Raw genomic sequence first — 24095 nt, forward strand, 5'->3', positions numbered from 1 at the left:
TATAATATCTAGAAAATGGGGTGAGGAGGCTCTATGAATTTTCCCTCCCAGAGAAGGAGATAAATGGTCATTCTTGTAATACTTTTTAAATGGCTAAAAGAAGCAATGAAAGAAGTGATTAGTCAGACTGCTGGGTTCAAATCCTTGCTCTGCCACTTGACAGGTGACCTTGAGCAATCGCTTACTCTCTCTGTAGCTCAGCTTCTTTCCCTAGAAAATTGGTATGATAATACTACCTCCCTCATACAGGTAATGTATGTAAGGTGTTTAGCCTAGTGCCTGGAACATACCTAAGTATCCCAGAATGTTACTTCATAATTCTTTAATGTCTGATATTGACTGACGTCAGAGATGTGAGACAGTCACACCAAGATGGTGGTCTTGGACACTTTGCTGAATTTGGTCATTTTCAGTAAACCCATAGTTCTGTCTCATTTTTAGATGAACAATGGCCTTCAAGGAAGAAGGAAATTGCTTTGCTTAAGAATTCGTATTTAGGGGGCAGCCCGGTGGCACAGCAGTTAAGTTCACACGTTCTGCTTCGGCAGCCCGGGGTTCACTGGTTCGGATCCAGGGTGGGGACATAGCGCCACTTGGTAAGCCATGCTGTGGTGGGTGTCCCACATATAAAACAGAGGAAGATGGGCACAGATGTTAGCTCAGGGCCAGTCTTCCTCAGAAAAAAGAGGAGGATTGGCAGCAGATATTAGCTCAGGGCTAATCTTCCTCAAAAAAAAACAATTAAAATTAAAATTAAAAAAAAAGAATTTGTATTTAGCAGATGTGTACCAACCGCCTGCTGCCACCAAAACCAGTTCCCCGCAATTAAAATAACCCTGTTAGCATCAGCACATTTCATCCGTCAGTTCCCTCTCCCGCCATGAGGCTGCTGCCTGAAAGTACTTGACTGTACCCCTGGGGACTGGGACATTCTTGTGAAGGAGTCTTGAGGAAGTTAAAGCAAGGTCATCTCCATTGCCTAAGATCTCCACACCTGGGCAATCTGCACATTGTTGGATCTTGCAACTTGTGATCTGGGGGCCAGTGTGAATTCGTGTTACAAATGGAATTTTCCCTTCCTCTGTGGCCCCAATTTTTTGTGAGCCTTCTGTTGGCATGACGGCCATGGGGATATCCCTCGTGTGTATGTGTGTGCCTGCACATGTGTGTGCACACTTCAAAAAGGGAGAAGTATAGCAGCATCTCCTAGCTTTGACTCAGGCAGCCCAGCTCCAGATGGTAAGGAAGCACAAGCTGAACCAAAGGAATTTGGCAGCCCAGGTGAATTCACCAGTGTGGGAAAATAAACCCAAAGAAGCTTTGGGTTCTTGTCTAAAACTCGGAGTGCTGAGGACACTGGGACTGCCTCACCAAACTATTCAACGATCTACTTCTCCCCACTCCCCGGTCTCAGAGCCTTCAGGGGCAACAAACATATGTGACGCCAGCATTCCATTCCTTCCCACGCTTGAAAATATCCTGATTCCTATCATGATCATTCTACTCCCCAAAGGGGTACTTGAGACGGGGTGGGAGAAAAGCATAACAATAAATCTTCCCACTCTGGGCAAGGTGATAATTAAAAGCATTCTCCACAACGACGTGCTCTCTGATCCCAAAAGGAAGGCTGCTGGAACAACAGAAGGTCATAGAATGCCTGGGCTCAGGCCTCAGCTCTGCCGCCAACTAGGTAGGTTTCGGTAGTCAAGTCGCTTGTTTGCCTATGAAATGGGAATAGTGATTATACCAATGTTGCAGAATCGAGGGAAGCAGTATTTGTTAATGTGCTTCAAGTTGAATTCATCAGTTGCTCTTATGTCCTCTGGAGTTTTCAAAGCACCTCAGGGCTTTTAACTCCTGTCCTGCTTTATTCTCTTGACTCCCTCACTTGCACTCTGTCCTATTCTCACTGAGGAAACAAAGGGAAGCTTGAACTCTGAAAGCTGAGCTATGTTTGGTGTCTGTAAGAAGTACAGGTCAAGGAGCCTGACTGAGGAGGGACGTTAATGAAGGTCTCTGCCTGAGCAGGAACCTGGGCCCCATCACTAGCCCTGTCCTATTTCATGCCCCAGGCTGTCAGCTGCCTCTCCTCCACTTTCTGAATTAGGGTTTGGGTTGGCTTCTCTGGCAACAACTCCAACCTGATGAATTATGGCATTTCTAAAGAACATTTACATTGCTCTTTTCTCTTCCCCTTGGGAAATGGGGGTCAGGGATAAAGTTGGCACATAGAAGTCTTAAAAACTAAGCGAAAGGGCATTCACCACAATGGAGTCTTCCATGATGAAAAGGACACAGAGCCACATCAAAGACACTAGGTGGAGGCTTTCTAACGCAAATGTGTCTGTGACAGTACATGGGCTGTCCGTGGGGTCTGAGTCTGCAATTGCAAGGGAAAAAACAAATGCCTAATACTTTAGCGTATGTAGAGGTCCTCTGGGAGAGCTTTTCAAAAGTGCAGACTCCTGGGCATCACCCCTCAGAGGTTCTGATTCATTAGGTTTGGGACAGAGACAAGGATTCTGCGTTTTTCAAAGTAAACCGGGTGATTATGATGCATAAACACACATATGAAACAATGCCCTAGTAATTTCTCCAGAGACCCAATTCCATGTCCTGATTTTATATCAGCGACTCAGGTCATCTCTTAGGTCATCCAACCTACATTTCCATGCGAATTTTCTTTGTTTTGGAAAAAGCATTCAAACCTATAGAAAAATTCTCAAAAAAGTGCAGTGAATTCCCATATACCTTTCACCTAGATTAACATTTTGCTACATTTCTTTCTCATTTTTATCAGTTTATTTTTAAAATATTACTTTATTATTGTGATCTTTGCTGAATTGTTTGTGAGTAAGTTGTAGACATCATGAGCCTTCAGCCCCAAATACTTCAGCATTTATCTCCTAAGAACAAGAACTTCTCTTACATAACCACAGTGTAGAATGATCTCACCCAGGAAATTCGTGTTGATATAATACTATTATCTAACATCCCAGCTATATTCAAACTTTGCCAGGTGTTCCAAAAATGTCCTTTATGGCAGGATTTTTTTTTTCTGAACCAAGATCCAATCCAGTGTAACCACAGCACCAGGAACAGAATTTGTCACCCCGAAATATGCCTCTTTGGCATAAGAATTATTTTAGGCTGATTATGTTTAAGAAACTGCAGTCACAGGGAAAAGCTCTGAAAACCTAGTAGCAGTTACCTATTTGTGAGGGAAATTTTTCTTTCACCTGTTTGTAAGGTAACTTCTACTAGGGTTTCAGAGCTTTTCCCTGTGTCTGCTGTTTCTTAATCAGCCTAAAATAATTCTTATGCCAAAGAGCCATATTTTGGGTTATAAATTCTGTTCCTGGTACTGTCGTTACACCAGGATTAGATGTTGTATTTAGTTGAAATGTCTTTTTCATTAATGGTTTTTAAGCCACTGATCTTTTCAAAGAAATATTTTTTTTCAAGGACATATTTCCTGATAAACAACAGCATTTCTTTTTCCCTTCTGTCCTTATTACTTGCAAAGAGCCAGTGATCCACCGCCAGCCTGAAGCAAAAGCATTCTTCCCTGGGCCCGATTCCGCATCAGCCAAGGCCTTGGGAGAGGACCCTGTCTTCTGGTTCTGGCTTTGCCTTGTGAGCTGATTTCCCAAAAGCAAACCCGATGACTGTTAGTGTGTCCCTTTGCTCTCCGGTCAAGTGGGCTGTCACCTGGCTTGCTGCTCGTCCAGACTAGTTCCTTGGATATGTAAAGCTATCAAATATTACTTCACTATAGTTTAAATCTCCTCAGGAAGAGTTACTGATAAAGGATATGCCACTTTTTACCCTTCCCAGCTTCCTCCAAAGGGAGTTGGCTGAATGTACACATCTGAGGGTGATTTTTTTCCAGCAGCCAGGACTGTATCTGAAATCAGAATAAGTGGCAGTGTTTCTTCTGCTTCAGCCAGCAGCACCTGAAAAAATATCGAATGGTCAAAAAATGAGGTGATGGCCATGTGTAATACACAAGACCTAAAAGAATCTAGCTCTGGTATCATGTACTAGAATCCAGCTCCGGTACCTTCCTGCTGCCTCAGATTCTAGAATGAGAGTGAAAAGCTGAGCTCATACCAGGATGACCGATGCGCATGATTTGGACTCACTTACAGTGAGCAGATAGAACACATTGTTGTGGAAGAAAACTCACTTCACATAAGCATCTTCCTGGCGTATAGTGAGTGAAGCTTAAATTCAAAAAGAAAATGACTCAGATTTCCTTAAATGGTTGGGTTTTCATTTTCTCTGTTTTATTTTGCTAGTATTTACTTAAGGATCATATGTGTTTTCTCTGGTGAGTGAATTTATTTTTCATTAAAGCGTTCTATCCAAAGGGTCAGGAGACCTAGCTACAGGTCACCCATTCAGGGCTTTTTTTCCTTAAATAGAAGTTAGCAGGAGAAAAGCTGTATTATCAGAGAAAGGGTTCAGGGGCATGGCCTCCTGGCGAATATTGGAAGCTAAACTGGGGTGGTGGGGGGGAGATTGTGTCTTTCAGACACCCTAGTTCTGTTCCTCTCAAGTCTGTCATTGTGTGTCTAGCTAACTTTGAGCACCTTAATGATTGTCACTGCAAACATAGCAGAGAAGCCCTATACACTATCCCCTACAGAACTTTTGGTTGGCAAATGAGACAGTTTCCAGACTGACCAGTTTCTTGTGGCGTGAGCATCCTCATCCTAATTTTGGGCATTTCCTTCATGGTATCTCTATTGGGGGACCATACATCTTGGTTTGCCCAGAACAATCCTGATTTATCTTTGTCTCAATATAATTATTAAAAGGTCCCCGTGTCATTTTCAAAAGTGTCCTGATTGGATGATAACTTATATGCCCACTCTAAGACTCTGGGAAACTTAAAGTATTTTCTCTCCCCACAAAAGCCCGATGGAGTTATTTGAGTGGTTTGTGCTGGTGCATACCAGTCTTTATCCTAGTGATTAGCCAACTCTGTCTCTACCCTCTGCTGTGGAGGATTAATCTATCCCTCGCTCTTGCATTCCAAAGGTTCTGATTGCCCCACCTTTTCTTGTCTCCACATTTCTTACCTTCCTCAGTAACGAGATTTATTGAAACTTGGATCAGCCTAGGTGTGTTGTGCAAGTGAAGACTGTGTTCACCTCTCTCACCTCTGGCCAAGAGACGCTGGGAGTGAAATTTTCTGCTTTACCAAAGTGAAGGAGCCTTGTTCTTTACCAGGCCAAATGCCTTCCTCAGTGGGCAGATGATATTGAGGCAGTTATTGTGTGGTTTTATGCCTCAAAACCTTTATTTGTAAATCTGAAAGAAGACTAATAGCCTTAAAGTATTTTGAGAATCTCAAAGCTCAGAAGATTATAAATAACAAAAGATATTTTTTCCCCCGTCTAAAATGGCAGCACAAGATACTGTGGTTACTTACTTAATAGATAGCGTGTGGTCCCTAGGCCATTTGCAGCTGATGGGTTTTTTCCAGTGCTCTATTTATAGAGCTAGGTCAAAAATATCACTTCCGTTAGAATTTAACCTACAGACCATTGTCAATTTTAGAGGCCCGAGGAAGTAGAGTGCACACTGAATACAGCTGGTTCGCAGGTTCAGTTAGTAAACCACAAGCCCCCAAGGAAATTAATTTTGCTGGAGGATAGATGTCTGAGCCCATCCCAATCTCTTTTATATGATACCTTTGCCTTGTGGCCTCACACAGCTTGTAGGTCATCTTGAATCCTTATTCTAGAAATAGCCTATTCTATGCAATCTACCTACCTTTTTTATATACCATTCATTGCCTTCAACATTGGTTGCTGAAATTCTGGCTTTCTGCATCCCATAGAACATGAGCGGATGATCTACTAACAGAGGGAATTTAGGCTAGTCTGGGAAACTTAGGAAAAAGCAGATTTAAATATGTCACTATTTCATCTTTTTATTGGGGCTAACCAAGATTCTCAGTCACTTCCCCAGTTCAGATGAATGACCCAACAGAAAACATATGCTGAAGCTCAGCTACTTCCATGGGCCTGGTTTTAAACAGGAGAAACTGAATTTAATGAATGATAATCCCCTTCTAATCCCTACTCTCTCACTCAGACTTCCATCTTTAAGCTTTGTTATTATGAAGTTGTGTTTGCTGGGACTTGGCCACTGGCCAGCACATGTTTACCCATCATAAGATTTTAGTAGGTAGGATAGACTAAGAAAATCCCTAGTCTGGAGAGAAATCTGCTCTTAGGAAAAGGACCACATGGCTGCACCCTCTTTAGGCTTAAATAGATGCTGGGTAAGGCACTGCCATTCAAAGATAACATGTGGAATAGAGCATTCTCAAATTTCCTGGAAAAAGTGAGGTCTGGAATGAGGAACTAATTCCTTGTCATCAAAATACCATAGATTCAAAGGTCTTAGTACAGGCAGGAACTTTTGAGATTATTTTGAACACCCATCCTTGTCATGGGTGAGGAAACTGAGACTCAGAGAGGTAAAGTAACTGGTCATTACCAAGCCCCACTCTGGTGTTCTTTGTTACATCACTCTCCTTCTCCCATCTGGTCTCACCAAAAGCCCACACCTAAGTTAGAAATAGAGCTCCAGGGTCTTGCCTCCTAGCCAGCAGCTGACTATATGCTATCGTGCATTATACAGAACATGCTTCAGGACGTGAGGACAAGAGATAAGAAGAGAATGTCAATTCCATTGGTAACATACCATCTCCTTCCCTGAAAACATTTTTAGTTATTTTTATTCTTTCTCTTTATTTATTTATTTTTTTTGAATTTCCTCTTTCTAGTCTCAATAAGTTGCCTTTCATCTGAAGGAACGGGAGGGACCAAATGTCCAAAATATCCACCCCACTCAGGCCATGAACTTTTCCTTCCCCTCTTTTCCTATTCTGGGAGTCACTGTTTTATTTACACTTTTATTTTTTTAACATGGAAAAGTCTATTCTTTTAAAGTTGACCCTTTTGCTACAGGGCAGATGCTTTTATGTTATGTCCTGGAGATTCAGTTTGACCTCCCAGAAATACTTAGCACAGGAGTCATAAATTGAAGTGTTTTCAGAGAAGAGCTTCCTCATTGAAGTTCCCCAACAGGCCCCTTGTAAATACTGACACGGGTTGGTACCAGAGGCCCCTTACCTTTTTGGAAATCAAGGCTACATAGCAACCTGATTATCCTCCTCCAGTCTGATTGCACAAGTACTACACCCTGTGTACAGAGCAGAGAGAGAGCCCCTAGCCTTGTGAGAAATCTGTCTTCATAACCAACTCCCACTCCAAAGGAGTGGGGAAGTGGATCCAAAAGATAGTAGTCGTACAAGATATTCTAGAATCCAAATCCTGTGGTGTTAACCACTTTATTACTGAGCTTTACTAGCTTGCCTCATTATTAGCAGAATAAAAAAATGTAAAAGATGATGATTAAATTTCTTTTCCCCCTAGAATTTCATCTTCAGTGTTTGATCATCATTTTCCCCATTATTTATACATATCAAGTATCTTTATCTAAGGGTCACGGAGAACCTTTGGTTGCCCGGAGGCAAGAATTATTACTCACAATTTTACAGATGGGTAAGCAATCTCAGAAAGAGAGCATGCTTTGACTTACCTAAATGTGTCTCTGAGAGAGTAGAGAATGAATGTTCCCACAGTATTTTTAGAGAGACCTGACTTCAGTGTAAATAAATTAGATTTTCTCTGTGTAGCTTACCCAGATGCTTCTATAGGCTCAATCCTGTGACAATGAAAAATCCCCAATAATGAAAATGTTTTCAAAACCCAGGTCACTTATTTGATTTTTTTATTTGTATTGAAATCAACCAAATTCCAATACAATGAAGTCATACTGCCTTGGCAGGTCTAAATATCACCATCATCAAAAAGAAGAGAGAAGAGAGAGCACCCCAATTTTAGAACTTCCGCTTAAAATGAGCATAAAAAAGATTCACTTTATCTATTTCCTGACCAATTAGGTCATTGGGCAGGAAATCACCTTTTCTGAAAAGCCAGTAAGCAAATTCCTTCTATCTTAAATTTCCCATAAACAGCTTTAGTGATCATTTATGCCAGCCCTCGCTTAGGAATACTTGAAAGTCAAAAGATATGAGACCACTGAGTTTTCTAGTTGAAAATAAAGTTACAAATTTATGGTAACTGACTGCTTCCCCACTTCCCTTTCTCCCAGTTCTCTCTCAAGTGATCCCACCACCTATAACCACTCTTCAGTTGTTTTCCCATATTTGAAACCCTGTTAAGTGCAATAGTTTTCCAATCCTGACCAGACTTTTAAGCCTCCAACCAAAAAGGGTTAGTTTCAGGCCACCTGATTTGCATGAATCTAGCTGCTGGGCCAGTTGAATGAAGTTAAATAACTTGCGGAGCTAGGGCATGCATGTCTTTCTGGAAACCCCTTGCCCTGGGTTATCACTATGCATCAGAACAGAGGAAGCCGAATGTGGAGCCTGAGTGACACGCAGAGTGCAGATGAGATAAGATGCTCACAGCACACCTCTGTCAGTGTCTTCCCAGAGATGGGCCTTCATACAGACCCTCTGGGCTGGCAGAGTAGCAGTCTATTTGACATGATGAACCCAGAGAAGGCTAATTGGAGTTGTGGTTAAGACTCAGTGGGCGTGGCTTTGAACCCTGGCTCTGTCATTAACCAACCATGGGACCTTGGGCGAGTTACTTAATCTCTCTTACCCTCAGTCTGTCAATAGGGATGATAATATTACCTACCTCATAGGGTGGTGTGGAGAACAGAAAAGATATGACTAAGATGTGAAGCTCAAAGAAGACGTAAGCCCTCCCTCTGTAAAGGGCTTATCGAGGGCCTACCTTACAGTACTTCAAAAATATTGTGTTTTGTTATCATTAACTTCCAAGGCCCTGCTCTTATTGCTCTTGCAGGTGGCTTAATGTTTATAAGCACTCCTGAAAATGTATCTCCTCAAGCTTGCTCACTCAGGATTTCCATTTTCCATGGTCATTTGTGCTCATGGCCCTTAGTTAGGACTTGAGCTTACCTTTCCAGAACACAGCCAAGTATATGGGCACTTTCTTAGACGATTCTCATTGGTTTAGGGACATGTAGTTCTTTAAATAGTCACTGTTGGCCAAATATGGCTCTGACCTCTGAAAACATCTTCTAGACCTGGGAAGCTCTTACAGTTTCATTACTAAGAAAAATTTTTGAGTGCTTAACTAATTAGAAACTCCTAGTTATTCACATGTAGCTTTTCCTTGGCAGACTTTAAAGCTCAGCCTCACTTCATCTTGTCACTTAGCAGGCATGTAGGCAACAAGCTTCTAGACTTTGCTTGAAAAATGTAAACCTATTAATTTTAGCTTAAGCAAGATAGAATTAAGAATGTAAATCTGCTGCTAAAACAAGTATATAACATGGTTCAAAGTTTAGGAGACTAACTTATTAGCTATTTATTTAACCAGTATTTATTAAACATCTTCTGTGTCTCAGAACTTATATTAAGTGATTCAGGCATACCAGCGTAAATCAGACATGGCTTTGGCCCACTTAAAATATATATTAGTGGTGATAAGGAAAGCACACAAGTAATTTGCTACAGGATAGAAAACTGACAGTAGCATAAGAGAGTGAAAGTGTTATGGGAGTTTAGAGGAGGAATACATTATTTCTGAGATGATCAGGGAAGTGGCAGGTAGGAAATGGTCTGGAGGACAATGTGCGGACATAGAGGCATTCCAAGTGTGGAGGGGACATGGGGCACTAGTGATTAAATTGTAGCAAAATCTATGTGAAGCAGGATGGCGGGAAGAGCTGTAGAAAGGCAGGTTGGGCACAGGCTAGAAAAGTCTTGAATGTCAATCTTAGGAATTTAGAACTCTGTGAAGGCCCTTGGGAGCCATTGGAAGTTTTTGAGCATGTTGATCATAAGTAGCAGGGTAGGTACTTAGATGTGTGCTCGGGGAGGTTAATCAGGCAGTAGAAGAGAAGATGGGCTTTCATAGGGAGACACTGGGACAGCCATGTGGACATCAGTTAGAAAGCTATAGCAGTCATCCCCAGGTGAAAGCTAATGTGTGAGGGTCTGATCAAAGGTTGAGGTAGGAGGAATGGAGGGTAGGGAATGGATGGAGGTGAGATTTTACAGTTAAATCAATAGGACTTCACAATTTATGGGAAGCAAGGAACATGGGAGAAAGAGAATTTTAAAAATGGAACTGACATTTCAAACCAGATTAACTGGAAGACCAAAGAAAGGGACAAAGACGAAATAAGTTTATATGGGAAAATATGAGTTTGATTTGAAGGGATTGAGTTTATGGTGCTAAAATTCATTATGGTCAGGCATGTAGTTCTTGTGGTTGAAATGGAGGGCAGGTGCTAAGGCAAGTGAGAGGTTGAGACAAAGGCTTAGAAATCATCCACATGGGTGTCATCCTTGTGAGGCCATGCCATATGGAGCAGACATTGCAAGCTTGGTGGGAATGAGTCATATCTGGTTTATTAAGCATGTTTATTTGTGTGTTAGAAAAAATTTAAGAATTAAGCCAGTATTTTTAAATCAGGAGATTGTACTTAAAATGTTGATTTCTGGCTTCTCTTTTAAAAATCAAAAGATGTGGCTAACTATGAATTTGTGTTGCCACATGACAACAACAGCTGGAGCTGGACAGGGGCTGTCCCCTTGAGATCGTGGATGAATTCTCTAATGCTCCTCAGTCTCCACAGCTCCCCATCATCGCCTAACATTTAAGATCAAACGAAAAGAGTAGATTAATGGTTGCCCAGGGCTGGGAGGCAGGAAAGAGGGCCTGGAGGCTTATGGCTAAGGAGGATGGGGTTTCTTTTTGGGGTGAGGAAATGTTCTAAAGTTGATTGTGGTGATGGTTGAACAACTCTATGGATGTGGTAAAAGCCATTGAACTGTACACTTTAAATGGGTAAATTGTATGCTAGATGAGTTATCTCAATAAAGCTGTTTTTTAAAAATGCAAAAAAGAAAAATCAGTAGCTATTGCCCTTGCAATGTTAGTTTTTTTATAGCAGAAAATATTTCTCTGTTCATGTGCCTCTTTCAAAAAGAGGTAAATGAAAGACAGAGGGGGTGACATATTTCAAGAGAAATGGAAAAGAGTACATCTCTTTGTGGTCGTAAAGTATTTCTGTATGTTAAAATGTAAACTGGCCTCTTCATTAATGTACATTACTTTCCTAGACACTGGAGGCATTTGGGTATGAGACAGGAAAACCCTGGCCTTGGCCAGCTGCCTGAGGTCCACCACAACTAAGAAGAGAGGGAGAAGAAAAGCAGAGCAGGGAAAGCAGCAATGAACATGGCACAAGGGGAAGCAGAAGAGGCCAGTAAATTCGATGCCAAAGGAGAGGGAAGCTTTATTAACTACTGACAAAAGGTCAGGGAGGATGGGGACAGAGAGGTCAGGAGGTTACCGGAGACTATCCCGTGAAGGAGCTTAGAGGGATGTAGGTGCGGATGACAAAGAGCCCAGGAGGCATTGTTCAGGAGTTACTGTTTTATCCTCAGGCACAGAGGATGCCAGAGGATTTTAAGGGAGTGATGTCATCAGATCAGCACAGTGAGGATTATTTGTTTTCACATTAATTTGTGTATGTTTTGAATTGTGTGCATAATGAACCAAGGTCACCCTGAATTTTATTCTTTTCTATGCTAAATTCCTCTTCAATCTGAAATCCTCAGACTTGTTGAGGCCCCAGTTGTTGACATCCATCTAATTTATGCCTGTACCTGCTTGAATCAGAGAAGACAGATAGTTGGTGTTACCTCCCCTGGGGGTTCTCAACCTCAGCACTATTATGTTTTGGGCTGGATAGTTCTTTTTTGTGGAGGGCTATCCTTTCATTACAGGATGTTTAGCAGCATCACCGGCTTCTACCTTCTAGATGCCAGTGCACTCCCACTTCAACATTGCCAACAAAATCACTTCCAGCCTAGAACCACTGAACCACATTCATCTGTTGTAGTATTTGGGCCCAGGAGCTTAAGGCCATGCAAATTGGCAGACCACCCTCAAAGATGTCTAGCCCAGAAAGAAGGACCAATTCCTGCTCCACACTGAGGGGTGAAAATCAGATGACGCAGTGAGAAGATAACAAATGAGAAACTCAAGACCTTATTTTGTTTTAGCTAATTCAGTAGACTTCAACCTCTCTGTACTTAGTCTCCTCATTGAACAGAGATGGCATCTTGAGGATAGAAGGCAAAACCACTGTGCCATCTATGGCTGGGATTCCTCCCATGGCCCAGGGCCAAAGTAGGCACAGGAGTTGGGAGGAGACCTCAGGAAGTGCTAGATATGATAGTAAGGGCTGGCTTCTAGGTGGTAGGACTTGCGAGCCTGCCTCTAAGGAGGAAGTGGAGGAAAGCAGGAGTGATTTCCTCCTGATGATGTCAGGAGGGATCAGTGAAGCTCTGGAGATGTAAGATAGTAGCTGAAGTGCAACTTAGAGTAGACTGGAAGCTCAGATAAAGTTTACTTCAGATCCTCTCTCTCATAGGAAAGTCTTAGAAAGTAAAAGAAGGTTTCTCTTGGGATAAGGATGTCTAATACAAATTGATATGAAATGGTGAGATCTTCCAGATTCCTCTTCTTGGGGGGTGTGTGTGTGTGTGTGCAGGGGTTGAAAGGGCAAAGGAATTTTATATGCATATGTAACCATTTCTATATTGATAAGGAAAACGGAGTTAAGACTCTTATCAAGCTAAAAAAGTCTTGCAACTCTATTAATCTAAGACTATTTCATAACTGGCTCTTATTCTATGTAGTAGCATTATGTCTTTCTTCCATGGATGCTGAGTGGCTTGATTTATTATTAGCAATGGCTCCAAGCTGCCTTCAGTGCAATCTCTTATTGAAAGATAACTCTGTATCTTTTAGCCGAGTGGTGGTCACTTTCACTAAGCCTGAAGGAAACTCATGCTGGTTTTTACTTTTAGCCTCATATTCCTTAATCCCTGTCCTTCTCTAATTCATCAGTTTTTGTGGTAATGAACTGAGCCCCTGAGTACTCTCTGAGCAATGAGCAATGACCGGACTTTTGTTTATGTGAAACATCATTATAAGAAAGGGCATCCATAATCACGGTTTTGCCCTGTTTCATTTCAGGCCCTTCTGGATCCAGCTGTGTGACAGCTGCACTAGGAAACACCTGGAGTCACAGTGTGAACACTCGGCTGATTCTCCAGTACCTTGGTTCAGAGAGAAGACAGGTGAGTGCTTTGACAATCTTCTCTGACTGTCAAAGTCAGAGAACAAAATGTACCTAGCAATCTGAGGGTTCATCTTCTAAAAGCATTGGCCACGTTGTCTGTCCTGGGCCAGCACTGTCACTGGGTAGAGAAATCAGAATCCCTGCCTGCCCCAGTAGCAGTTATGATGAAGTGAGGACACATCTCACACACAGGAAAAAATATGTAAGAATTGACCCCAGAGTGTTAGCATGCCTCCTGATATTTGCCAATAGCTTGTAGGTGACCTAAGTCCACACCTCTAGGAATCTCAAACTCTCCATCTCTAAAGAGTGATTAGTCATTTCACTTAGCTGGTATTAGTTGATGACTACATACTTTGTGTGTTAAATAAATTAAATAGTGATGGTGCTTTTTCTTGCGGTGGATATGCTCTGAAAGCCTTAGGGAGACAGATTGTGCCAAGTGAATAAACTGTTCCCCATATCTAAGGTACTAGATGATGCTAGAAAGACTCCAGAAGGACGATGACTCTCTCAGAGCTCCCTATTTATGGTTTCTATCCTGGCCTCCAATAGAATTCTCCCCTTCCATCCAGAAAGGTTACTTTCTACTCCTTTCTTAATCTTCCCTTCCACTCCAAAGAAAGGGACACCATAGTCTAATCTCTTTGGTAAAATGTTTCGTTACTAGGAAATTTATTTTTCCTGGCGTCTAACCTCAGCTTTATCCTGCTGTGTGGACCAGGTTCTACCACAACCTCTCCTGCAAGCAGGAGGAGGAAGAAGACAGTGTGATTATTCCCATTTGTTGGCTGGGGCAGAATTCAGAACCCAGATTTGCCCATATTGTTAAACATATAAGAAATCCAAGTTATTAATTAAAGAGGCATGAAATATCATGCTAATTGTCCTTTCTGGAGGAGGTGCTGGGGAGAGAGCTGTCACCCTTTACTACATTAGGTAAACTGGCTCGTTTTCAAGGAGTCAAGAATCATCAAAAACAGACATGAGCCTTTGCCCGTTTCAGACATAACTTTCCAAGTACCCTTGGTTACAGACCAGAAGATTCTTCTTGGTTTGCTTGCGACTGTGTAAATAACATTCCAGCTTGGTGATTGAGTCAGCCATGTTCTGAGAAGATGGAGCTGCTTGTTTTCGTTTGGGCGAACATTCTTGAGTTTTCGGGCCCTGGCGTGCTCACTGCCTCAGTGATGCCTTTTCCCTGATGATTCAGGTATCCTGGGTTCCGTCTGAATCCATGACTTCTCTTTTCACTGGAACACATCCAAAAATATTCCTGTAGAACCTAATGACCTTTGGCTTGTACCCTGGTTTATAAACTATGTTAAATAGACCCTGTTTGCAACTATCAGGGATATCATTAAGGATTGTCAAGCACTACTACCTAGACTCTAATTTGAGGAAGCAAAATTCCTTGTGAATCCATTCATTTTCATGGATCCTTGACTCCACTCCTTGAAAACTTATAGTTTATCTCTGTTTTAGATTTTAGATTACACACGCTGATTTTGTGATTCAGTCTATTATATATAGTATCATGGATTTCAGGCTTCCAAATCCTAGTTTTACTAATCCGAGTTAGCATTTATTAGTAAATAAAGAAGTTAGAGCCCCCTTTTTTTCCTTTTATTTTAATCAATTAACCAGTCATTTCCATTTTGTCAGTATCAATAGGAACTAGCTGGTAGGACGAGTGCTAGTATTTTATCTCTCTTTGGTGACAGGAGGATTTTGGTGGCTGTTGGTTCTTGGCTCATAAGGTCAAATGCAGACCACTGGTCACGAGAAGAACCAGGAGTGAAGCGTGGATGGATCAGTGACAGTTTATCAACTCACATCCTATTGGACGAGTCAGTAGTGTTATCTTAATCTACAAAGGACAACTTGTTATTATCATTAATAATCAATCAAGAGCAGAGTTAAGTGCCTTTGAATCATGTTTTCAAACAGTAATTAGAAATTGAAGTAAAATCTGACCAGTGTTAAAATGGCTAACCCAGGCGAAAGAACTTACATTTAATTAATCTGTGGAAATACGCATGCCTTTTGGGACCAGTTGTTAAAGTTTTGGCCTAAGAACTAGGATCAAGTTTGATATAGAAAACATGTCTCTAGCTGATGCTTTATCTCGCCTTAGCAGAGGGCGTGCTTAGTGAGCCTTTCCTGTGGTCTCACTTCTTGACAAGCAGAGAAGCCAAATGAAGATAAACCTTTTCTGGGATATGTGCACGAAACAATACTTTAAAGCTAGCCTTTAAGGTACTTGCTCTGAATAATACTTCCTTATAACACTGCTTAGTAGGAGAACATGGCTTGATCATTCTAGAGAAGGCGGACCTATGAAACACCAGCCACTAGGAGAACATACCAGGTATAGCTTCTTGTTTATTTTTGCGATGCTTAATCAGAGGCCACTACACCGAGGGATCCAGGTTACGGAATGAGGATTACATTTTATCCCGTTTCTATAACATTGAATTCTACGCCAGGGCTCTTGAATATGAGGCTTAGCTGGAGATCACAGGGCTGGAAGAGTGTCAGGTCAAGCTGAGCAGATCTGTGAGCTGATTAACCCAAGAGCTGAATTGTATAGTTCAAGGGAAGTAGTCCTCCCTGGCTGATTATTTTTTTTACACCCTGGAAACTTTGTAAAATTATATAACCAAGAAAGAAATCTCCTTATCAGGGCACAATCCAAGTTAATTCTCTTGTTTATTCTGCTTCAGTGTTTGCAAAAACCCTCCTAAGAAGCTGGGAAACATTTTCTTTTGGACTAATTTAGCTTTTTTTCCATTTGAATTTTATTTACTCTTTTCCTACTCTGCTTCAATCCTGCCCCACCCTTTTTGCAACATTTTTATTCTTACCAAAGACATGGCCTTAGAGTAGAACTAAAATGGCCTTTACTAGTTTTTTGTGTGTCTGTTTGTTTGTTGTAATCAAAAATATGTTTTGGTCTACCATGTGCATGGCATGAGGATGCAAAGAAGTAGCAGACACAGTCCTGCCTTCAAAGTTCTTCTGGTCTAGTGTGAGTAATGATGTATATGTACACTCATGAATAACCAAAATGCAATGCAGAGTTTAAGAGCAGACTATTACTGAGGTCCTATCAGAAGGAGTGTTTGATTTGTTATCTAATAAGTGGTTAAAAAGGTAGCTGCTTTGAATCCAGAGGAAGGTAAACTCATCAGAGGCACACTGGTCTTTTCAGGAGGAGGTGGGACTCAAGTATCACTTTAAGTCAGTGTGTCTCAAGGCTGGCTGCACTTTAGATTCATCACAGGAGCATTTACAAAATACTGACACCAGAGCCCTACCCCGACCAACTGAATCAAAATCTCTGCCGGTGGGGCCAGGCATCAGTGTTTATCCTATTTGTGAAGCTCCCCCAAGTGATTCTGCTGTGCAGCCAAGGTTGAAAACCTCTGCCTTAAATAGATAAAATCAGGTGATTGAGAAAGGAAAGGGAAGATGTTGGGGTGAGGGTGAGCAGCAAGAGGAGAGAAACAGGAAGGCAAGTCACGCATTCAGTAGACACAGGTTCAGTTTTGCCTTGTAATGAGCAGAGGGTTCATGCATTCACTCATTTAACAAGCCTTTATTTAATCATCTCTTCTCTGCTAGTTACTGTGTGAGATGCTAGAGATACAAAATATGAGTAAGCTGATGCCTGTAGTTGTTCACAATCTACTTGGGGACATAGATAAATATGTAAACAGCACATGCTGTGTGAGCATCGAGAGTCCAGTTGAGTGCAGAGGAGATGGAGGGCCCTCCTGCAAAGGAAGGTTCTCTGGTGATTAATGAGGCAGCAGCATGCAGAATGGATTGGCTCAGGCCTGCCTTTGGGAAGTTCTCACGGTAACCAGGTACGTTGTAATGAGGGACTGGAAAAGCTAGAGTGAGGATGGTTAGACTTGAAAGAATGATGAAAAAACTTGATGAAATATTCATACTATTTCTCATCAAATCCTCGTGTCTGTTCCTACAAACCGCATATGGGACTATATAAATTTTTAAGTGCCCTGGAAGGAGTAATGAAGTAAATTAATCCCAACTAAGCTTCACACTCCCTTGATGAAATAAATATTATGACTCTCTTATTTCAACAAATTGGAAAGAGGTGACTTTTTCATATAGGAGGTTTATTTAAATAGACTTTATAATAATATTTTCATCTTCTATTTAGAAGGCACCCTGAAGTTACAGAACACTTGAGGGAAGAGCCTAAAGTACCCAGCAAATTGTTAGCAGGGCCAGTAATATTACTCCAGCTCCTGATCCTTCCTTGGGCTTTCCTTGAAGTCTCAGGTTGTTTTGCATCTTGGAGGTACTCAGTGTTTCCTTTCCGGTGATATAATTCTTCTTTCAGTGTCCATTTTGTATTTTAAAAGACTCAAACACCATCACTGTGAAGACTTGTGACCCCCTAGCCCTAACTAGCCCATCTTCCCTCATTCTTCCCACCTAGCACTTGTCTCTCTTCTTGCACCAGTGAGACCTGAATTATGAGCCCCTGAAGGCTGTCACTGAATCTTACCTGTGTGCCCTCGGAGGCAATGACAGTGCTTGACACTTACACGTTCAATACGTTTATTTTGAAAGAGAGAAAGAAACAAATTCCTTGTGTTTATACATGAACCCAGTCTTGAGGAAGGTCATACCACTTATTTAGAATCGCTCTTCCCCATATGAGTTGAGTTTTGCAGTTTAATAGTTCCTTTAAAGTATTAGTAATTGTCAGCTAAAAGATTAACATCGAACCTTGACAATTACAAGCAGGAATTTATATAGAAATACTGTAAGAATACTGAATATAGGACTCTTTTTGTAGAACCAGCCCGCTGGGGGCTCTAGGAGGGTTGAAGCCAGCTTCCCTTGAAATTCCCTGGAATTCCTTTGTGTAGGCATGCCAGAGCCCTAAACACAGACAGGGTGGAGTGAGGGAGGGTTCTGCTGCTGCTTTTAGGGAACAGGCAGCATGGGGACTTTGGCTGAGGGGAAGGATAAGAAATCTTTGTTGCCATCTTCCGCAAGTCTTAAGCTCTCCTCTCTGAGATTGGAAAGGCTCAGTGGAGGACTGAACAGCTAAAGAAAAGATGATAAATCTTTTCTGCCAGGTAAGCTGAAGGGTAGATTTGGGGCAAGAATGCCAGGCATAGATGCACATTCACTCAGAGGAAGACGCTGGAGGTTATGTTTCACCTGACATAAGTCGTAGTTCTATGTCTTCCTCCTCCCAGATTTCTCCAAAGAGGAATTCAGGCTTAGTTGCCCTCACTCAAAAATGAACCCTCTCCCTTTGTAAAATGATTCCAGGTCATCGTGTTTGTTCTCTGGTTTTCTACCCCAGCTCCTCTGCTTTTTTTAGACAAGGAGACTTTTTTTTGTGACTGGATCCAGCCAGAGGAGAAGTTTGGCTGTGCTACAGGGGTGGGAGAAATTTCTTTTTAAGCATAAATATCTGCAGAAATAGCAAAGGGAACATAGAATCCTAGCCAAGTACATTGCCTTGCGTATAAACGTTCCCTCCCTTTTCAGAGCTGCTCAAGTGTGAAATCTAACCCCCTGCTCACGCTCCTCCACCAGAAATTCTCTAACAGGTATTGAGCAGATTAGGAAAATGTATAAAAGGGGAACCCAGAATGGTGACTTTTAAAAGGATTCTTTTTCTCAGGTCACCAGGCAAATGTATTAAAATCTGAGGAAGTCCTACCTGAAAGTATGTAGTAATAGCAAATGACTACAGTGAGCTGAGACTCGCAGAGCTGGAGACAAGCTCCACCTGAGAAGGGACAACACTGGTACCCAAGTAGGCATTTCATGTTTTTATCTCCACGTTAGAGACAAGAATATCAATATCTTCCCCACCACCTACAAAAAGACAAACTCCATGGGGCTCTCTTTGAATGGGCTCAAGTAAAGAAAACTTTCCCTTGAAGAGGTTGCTTTGGAAATTGCGAGTTAAAAAATCATGAGTACAGTTTCTCCCCTGCTTCTGATGGGGGTTTCCCTTTCAGATACTTTGATTGTGACAGACCATGTCCTAGTGCTGAGGGGGACAGTCAGTTTTTCCAGGGAGATTTTAAGCCACATGGGGTCAATAAAAGTTCAAAGCAAAATCAAAACAAAACAAGGGTAGGGGAACCACCATAGAGTTTTCTATGTCATTTTTTAATCAAGTAGAGTTGTAAAATTAAGTGTTATCACCATTTCAAAAAGGAAAAGGTACTTTAACACCAAAAAGTAGAAAAGACATATCTGTGAATAAAGAATACAACTGTAAGTTGAATATTTGTTTTCATGGAAGATAGTACATGGCCTCATTTCTCTCTTTGAGGATCATGATCTCTGACCATCAGGGCTGAATGACTGGTCTGCTCACAGAATGTTTAGGTGACTTCCCATTTAATGAGCTATTCATCTCACCAGATTTTATCACCTCCGTCATTCTCCTCTGTCTCTGACTAGTTTTATTTTTATACACAGTCTGGTACCAAATCCCCATATGCAGTGACCCTCCCAGCTCTAACTTGCTAAGTGAACCAACGCAAATATGTGAATGAGAGATTTCTAGAGAAATCTCAGCTGTTGCAGGAAGTAGAAGAGACACAGGGCTTTGGAACCAAACTGAAGGCCTTGTTGTCAGGCAAGGGAAGAAAAGTGTTTTCAGTTGGGAAACAACATAGGAAACAGCTACGAGATCTCTTGGACAAGGCGGTGACCTGAGAGTCAAGGACGCTGAAATTTATTTGGCTCATTTGAGACTAAAGGTTGGACAGGATGTTGTATTTTAGCCTTGGTTGGTTAGCTGTGACTGAGAAGAAAATGGGGCAACATCCCTGGTTAGGAAAAACAAAAGGAAGAGAAGGATTCAATAGCTACATAAACTGTGAACTGATTTACAAATGAACCAGCACTTTCACTGGAACAGAAGCATTTAGGATGTGACAGTGTCCCATCTGAGATGCCTTCTAGAGATCACCTTATCCAGTGATTCTCAACTCCAGTGAGCTTAAGAATCACAGGTGTTTGTTAGCAATGAAGATTCCCAGGCCCCACCCCCAGTCACCATTCAGCGAGGGCAAGCCCTTCCGGGGATTCTCAGCCGGGTGGTCTTCAGACCCACACTCAGAATCTAGCCCCTTCATTTTACAGATGAGGGTAAGCAATTGAGGTTAAGTGACTTATTCAGGGTCACACAACCAGTAAGTAGCAGAAATGCACCTCAAGTTAAATTCTCCCAATTCCTAATCTGTTGCTGTTTTCACTTTACCGTGCCGACTTTTGGTAGGAACACTCTGGGCAAAAGAGTCCCCTAGCCCAAATTATGAGGTTTATGGGCAATGTGATATTTATATCCTCTGTGACTTTCAGTGGTTCATAAAAAGCTTCTACAGAACTCTAAGGGAAAATATCTTTAAAAGGCAGCATCCTACCTCACATTGCTACGAGTTACCAGATACGAAGTAGCGTTTTAAATTCTTGGGCCTGGACATGTCAATAAGAGACTTTTTCCAAGTTGAGCTTCACAATGAGCACGAACTTCCTAGCTGGATGACTTTCCTTATGGACAAAATCCTGCAAATAGGGCTGACTTCTCTGCCCCTCTCTTGCAAATGGTCATTTGTGCTCATGGAGGGTCACGCTTTAATCTTGAGCTTCTTGTTATCTATCTTCATAGGCTAAAGGTATGCCATGGTTTAGGAAACCTGGAGTTTTCTGGTCTTGTCAGCATGGGAGAAGCTTTGTGATTATCGTGTTTTGAGTCTTTGCATCTTTATTTTCAAAAGTCCGAGTGGAATAGAAGAAAGGAGGCAGGAGCCAGCCTGTGTGGAAACCCATTCCCTGCAATCTAAGGGTCCCATAGTTTGGTAGTGAAGAGCATCCTTACTTGGTTCCAGTGCCCCCAGCAACACTAATGTAAAGCCCTCTTTATTGTCTGGAGATGGAAGGGCGTTGGCCTTCATTGAGTACCTGTGGTTGCAGGCATTGTGTTTGATCCTTTTACATGCATTATTTCCCTTAACCCCACAAGAGCACTTCAGTGTAGATCTTATCACCTCCCTTTTTACGAATAGAGAAACTGGGCTAGGAGGATAAATAACGTATATTCAGTAGTAGTATCAAGATTTGAAACCAAGTTTGCATAGCTTCAGAACCTAAGTTCTTTTTGCTATATACCATGTTCTCTGAGATGTAGACATTTTTTTTAAATTTAGGAATAAAATGATTTGCTGGAAAAGGAAGCCTTGACTTAGTGATGATTCTTTTGGCGTGCAATGAACAGTCCTTATTATCTTTCTCTCTGATTTTTCCCCAAGGATGACTGGATCTAGAACGTCATTTAGCTTGCCTCCACAGCTTACTGAATTACATATTAGAACAGCACCTCCCACGCTGGGCCAGGGATGTTAGGAAGGAGCTGATGAGGTGCTTCTTGCTTTTTTCTATTTTTCTTGCCATTATTTGGCTTGGAAATACTCCTGGCATGTGACTGTGATTCAGAAATGCTCCTTGCCCTGTCTGTGTGTATGATTTGAAAAGCATAGCTTGTCACACATGTGGCTGAAGCAGATCCAGCTTGGAGAACTCGTTGTCTGTTTGCCATTGCCAGGAGAGTATGCCTGCTGAGGTGGTGCACGGCCTGGGCCTGTTATCTCTGTTTCTCTCCAGGGTCCACTGTGGCTGAGAGGGTCACAACATGGTATAATGCTGGTCTGCATTTCAACCTGATTGGGGCAGTGAGTAGGGTGGGGCTTCATGCCCTTCTAAAATTTTAATAGCTTATGAAACTAGGTATAGGGGGATGGGAAACAGACAAAGGATTTACATGATGGAGGTGTGAGGGGAAAAGAATTAAATATGTCTTTAGCATTCGGTTTGAATTTATATAAGTCTGATTATATTACCATAACATTTTATGATATGCAAAACATTATCTAATGCCTGATTGGTTGTCAACTGCAATATAAATCATTGAACTTTCCTGATTTCTGCTGTTTTAAATAATTTGGAGTTTTCTTTTCCCATAGAGTTGACATACTCATTCCTTCCTTCCCTCAAACTTCCTTTTACCCTGTTGCCCCTCTCTCCACACTCCCCCAACGCACCCCAGTCCCAATAACCTTCCCTGGATTTTTAAATCAGTCAGTGGCTCCTGGCAACTGCCTTAGAGTTCAAATGTTTGAAGCAGAGATTTTTCCACAGAGGGTCTCTTTCTGAAAGTTTCCCTTCTTGGCTTGGCAGAGCTTAAGAGTTCTGGCATCTAAGACAAAGAGCATGTGTGCTTGAGTCTTGGGCCCTTGTTTTATTGTTACCAAAGGGACTATGCTTTTGAGAACACCTTTAGAGAGCCAAGCTACAGTGGCTGTACTCCACTGCCTACCTTCCATATCCTCGACTCAGGATTGGCAATGAGAGATTGAGCTGAGCTGATGATCCATGACTCCCAGGAAAATAATTCTCTGAGTGTCAAACCTCCAGAAAGAGGCACATCATTATAAACCTTAATAAGTTAGAACTGAGGCATCTGGTATATCTGGGAGGGATTGAGAACAAGTCACCAAAAGTCCCACAGCCCTGGCTTTGCTTTCTGATTGCTTTGCTCTGTCAACCCAGCTATTTATTGAGAGTTTTCCTTTGTGCCAGTCACTCTGCTAAGTGCTTTGTGGGCATTGTTCAAGCCTCACAACTACCTTATGAGATAGGTATTACTAGGTATACTTCATAGATGAGTACACTGATGTTTATAGAGCTTCAAAAAATTTCTCTGAATCACATGGCTTCTAAGGATCCCTTCCATACACATACATACACTCCCTCCCCTCCATCCCTGAGTTCTTAACCATTATCCTCTACGGAGTCCCATGTTAATGTCAGATTATTCATGCTCACTGCTTGGAATTAATTACAGAAAAGTTCCCCATTCAACCACTGTGGTATGGCCACCTTCAATGGTTATATTAGGTGGAATGCTCCCCTCAAAGAGTAGAATGAGTCATTGCCCTGAGACAGCTTTTTCTATCTCTGTTAAATAATCGTCAGTTGTTTCCTATAACAATGTAGCTCTGTGTGGTAACAGAACACTCTTGAGGAAGAATGAACTCCATGGGACATGGTCCTCTGAATCTTACCATCCAGTCAGGGGAAGGTCTGGCCCTTCCTTTCTCAACTTCCAAGATCTGACCTTTCCAGCTAGCATGTTTCCATGTTCTGGCTTTGGCTTCAAGGTTCTGCCTTTTATTGTCAAAGCAGAAAGAGAGAGTCTCTGTGGAGTCTTGCCCGTGGTGGAGACAGACCTGTGCCCACCTATTCCTGGTCTGCTCCCAGTGAGAACCTGCAGGACCCGGGAGGTAGAGTGGTGCACCCAGTAGAGATATCCCTTCCCTCATGGATGATACAGAGTGACATATAAATGATACTATCCCTTTACTCTTTCCTTGCAAAGTCACTTTCCCCAAATAGTAATCAATTCCATGCTTTACCTTTAAATCCTTTCTGAGTTGTCTGTTCTTCTCTGAAAGTATTATCCCAACACCCTAATGAAGATTCAGTCAGTGCTACTTGAATGGAAACCTCTGGCAGTTGTATGTTCTCTTACAGGTGACTCTTTAAGACACAGAGCTTCAGTAGATCGAGTGTGGCCTCTAACCTTTCAATAGCCACACTTATTCCAAGCTCTTCTCTCTTATTTGTAGCTACTTACACAGTTTCTCTCCAGACACCCTGTCCTGTACCGGCCGTGTGTTGGAATGTTAGGCTCTTCTTTGTGACCATCTCCACTTCCTTCTTGTGACTCCATGCTGGTACTAGCTTTGCCTTTTTATACTTCCCCCCTTTTC

The 24095-nt window shown here is 41.9% G+C and overlaps 1 protein-coding gene across 9 annotated transcripts in view; it reads left to right on the forward strand.

Annotated features, from left to right (window-relative positions):
* Positions 1–24095, forward strand: part of LOC124231003 (DNA repair protein RAD51 homolog 2) — a 560668-nt gene that overhangs the window by 487789 nt on the left and 48784 nt on the right. For all 9 annotated transcript variants that reach the window (XR_006886344.1, XR_006886345.1, XM_046647615.1 and 6 more), the window contains one exon: positions 13143–13246. Coding sequence is in view for 6 of the 9 variants with exons in the window: in XM_046647615.1 (XP_046503571.1) it covers positions 13143–13246 (104 nt within the window). In the remaining 3 variants the exon portion in view is untranslated. Of the gene's footprint in view, positions 1–13142; positions 13247–24095 lie in introns of those variants that run through there.

Source organism: Equus quagga, chromosome 20 (genome assembly GCF_021613505.1).
Source record: "Equus quagga isolate Etosha38 chromosome 20, UCLA_HA_Equagga_1.0, whole genome shotgun sequence".
NCBI classification, from domain to species: Eukaryota; Metazoa; Chordata; class Mammalia; order Perissodactyla; family Equidae; genus Equus; species Equus quagga.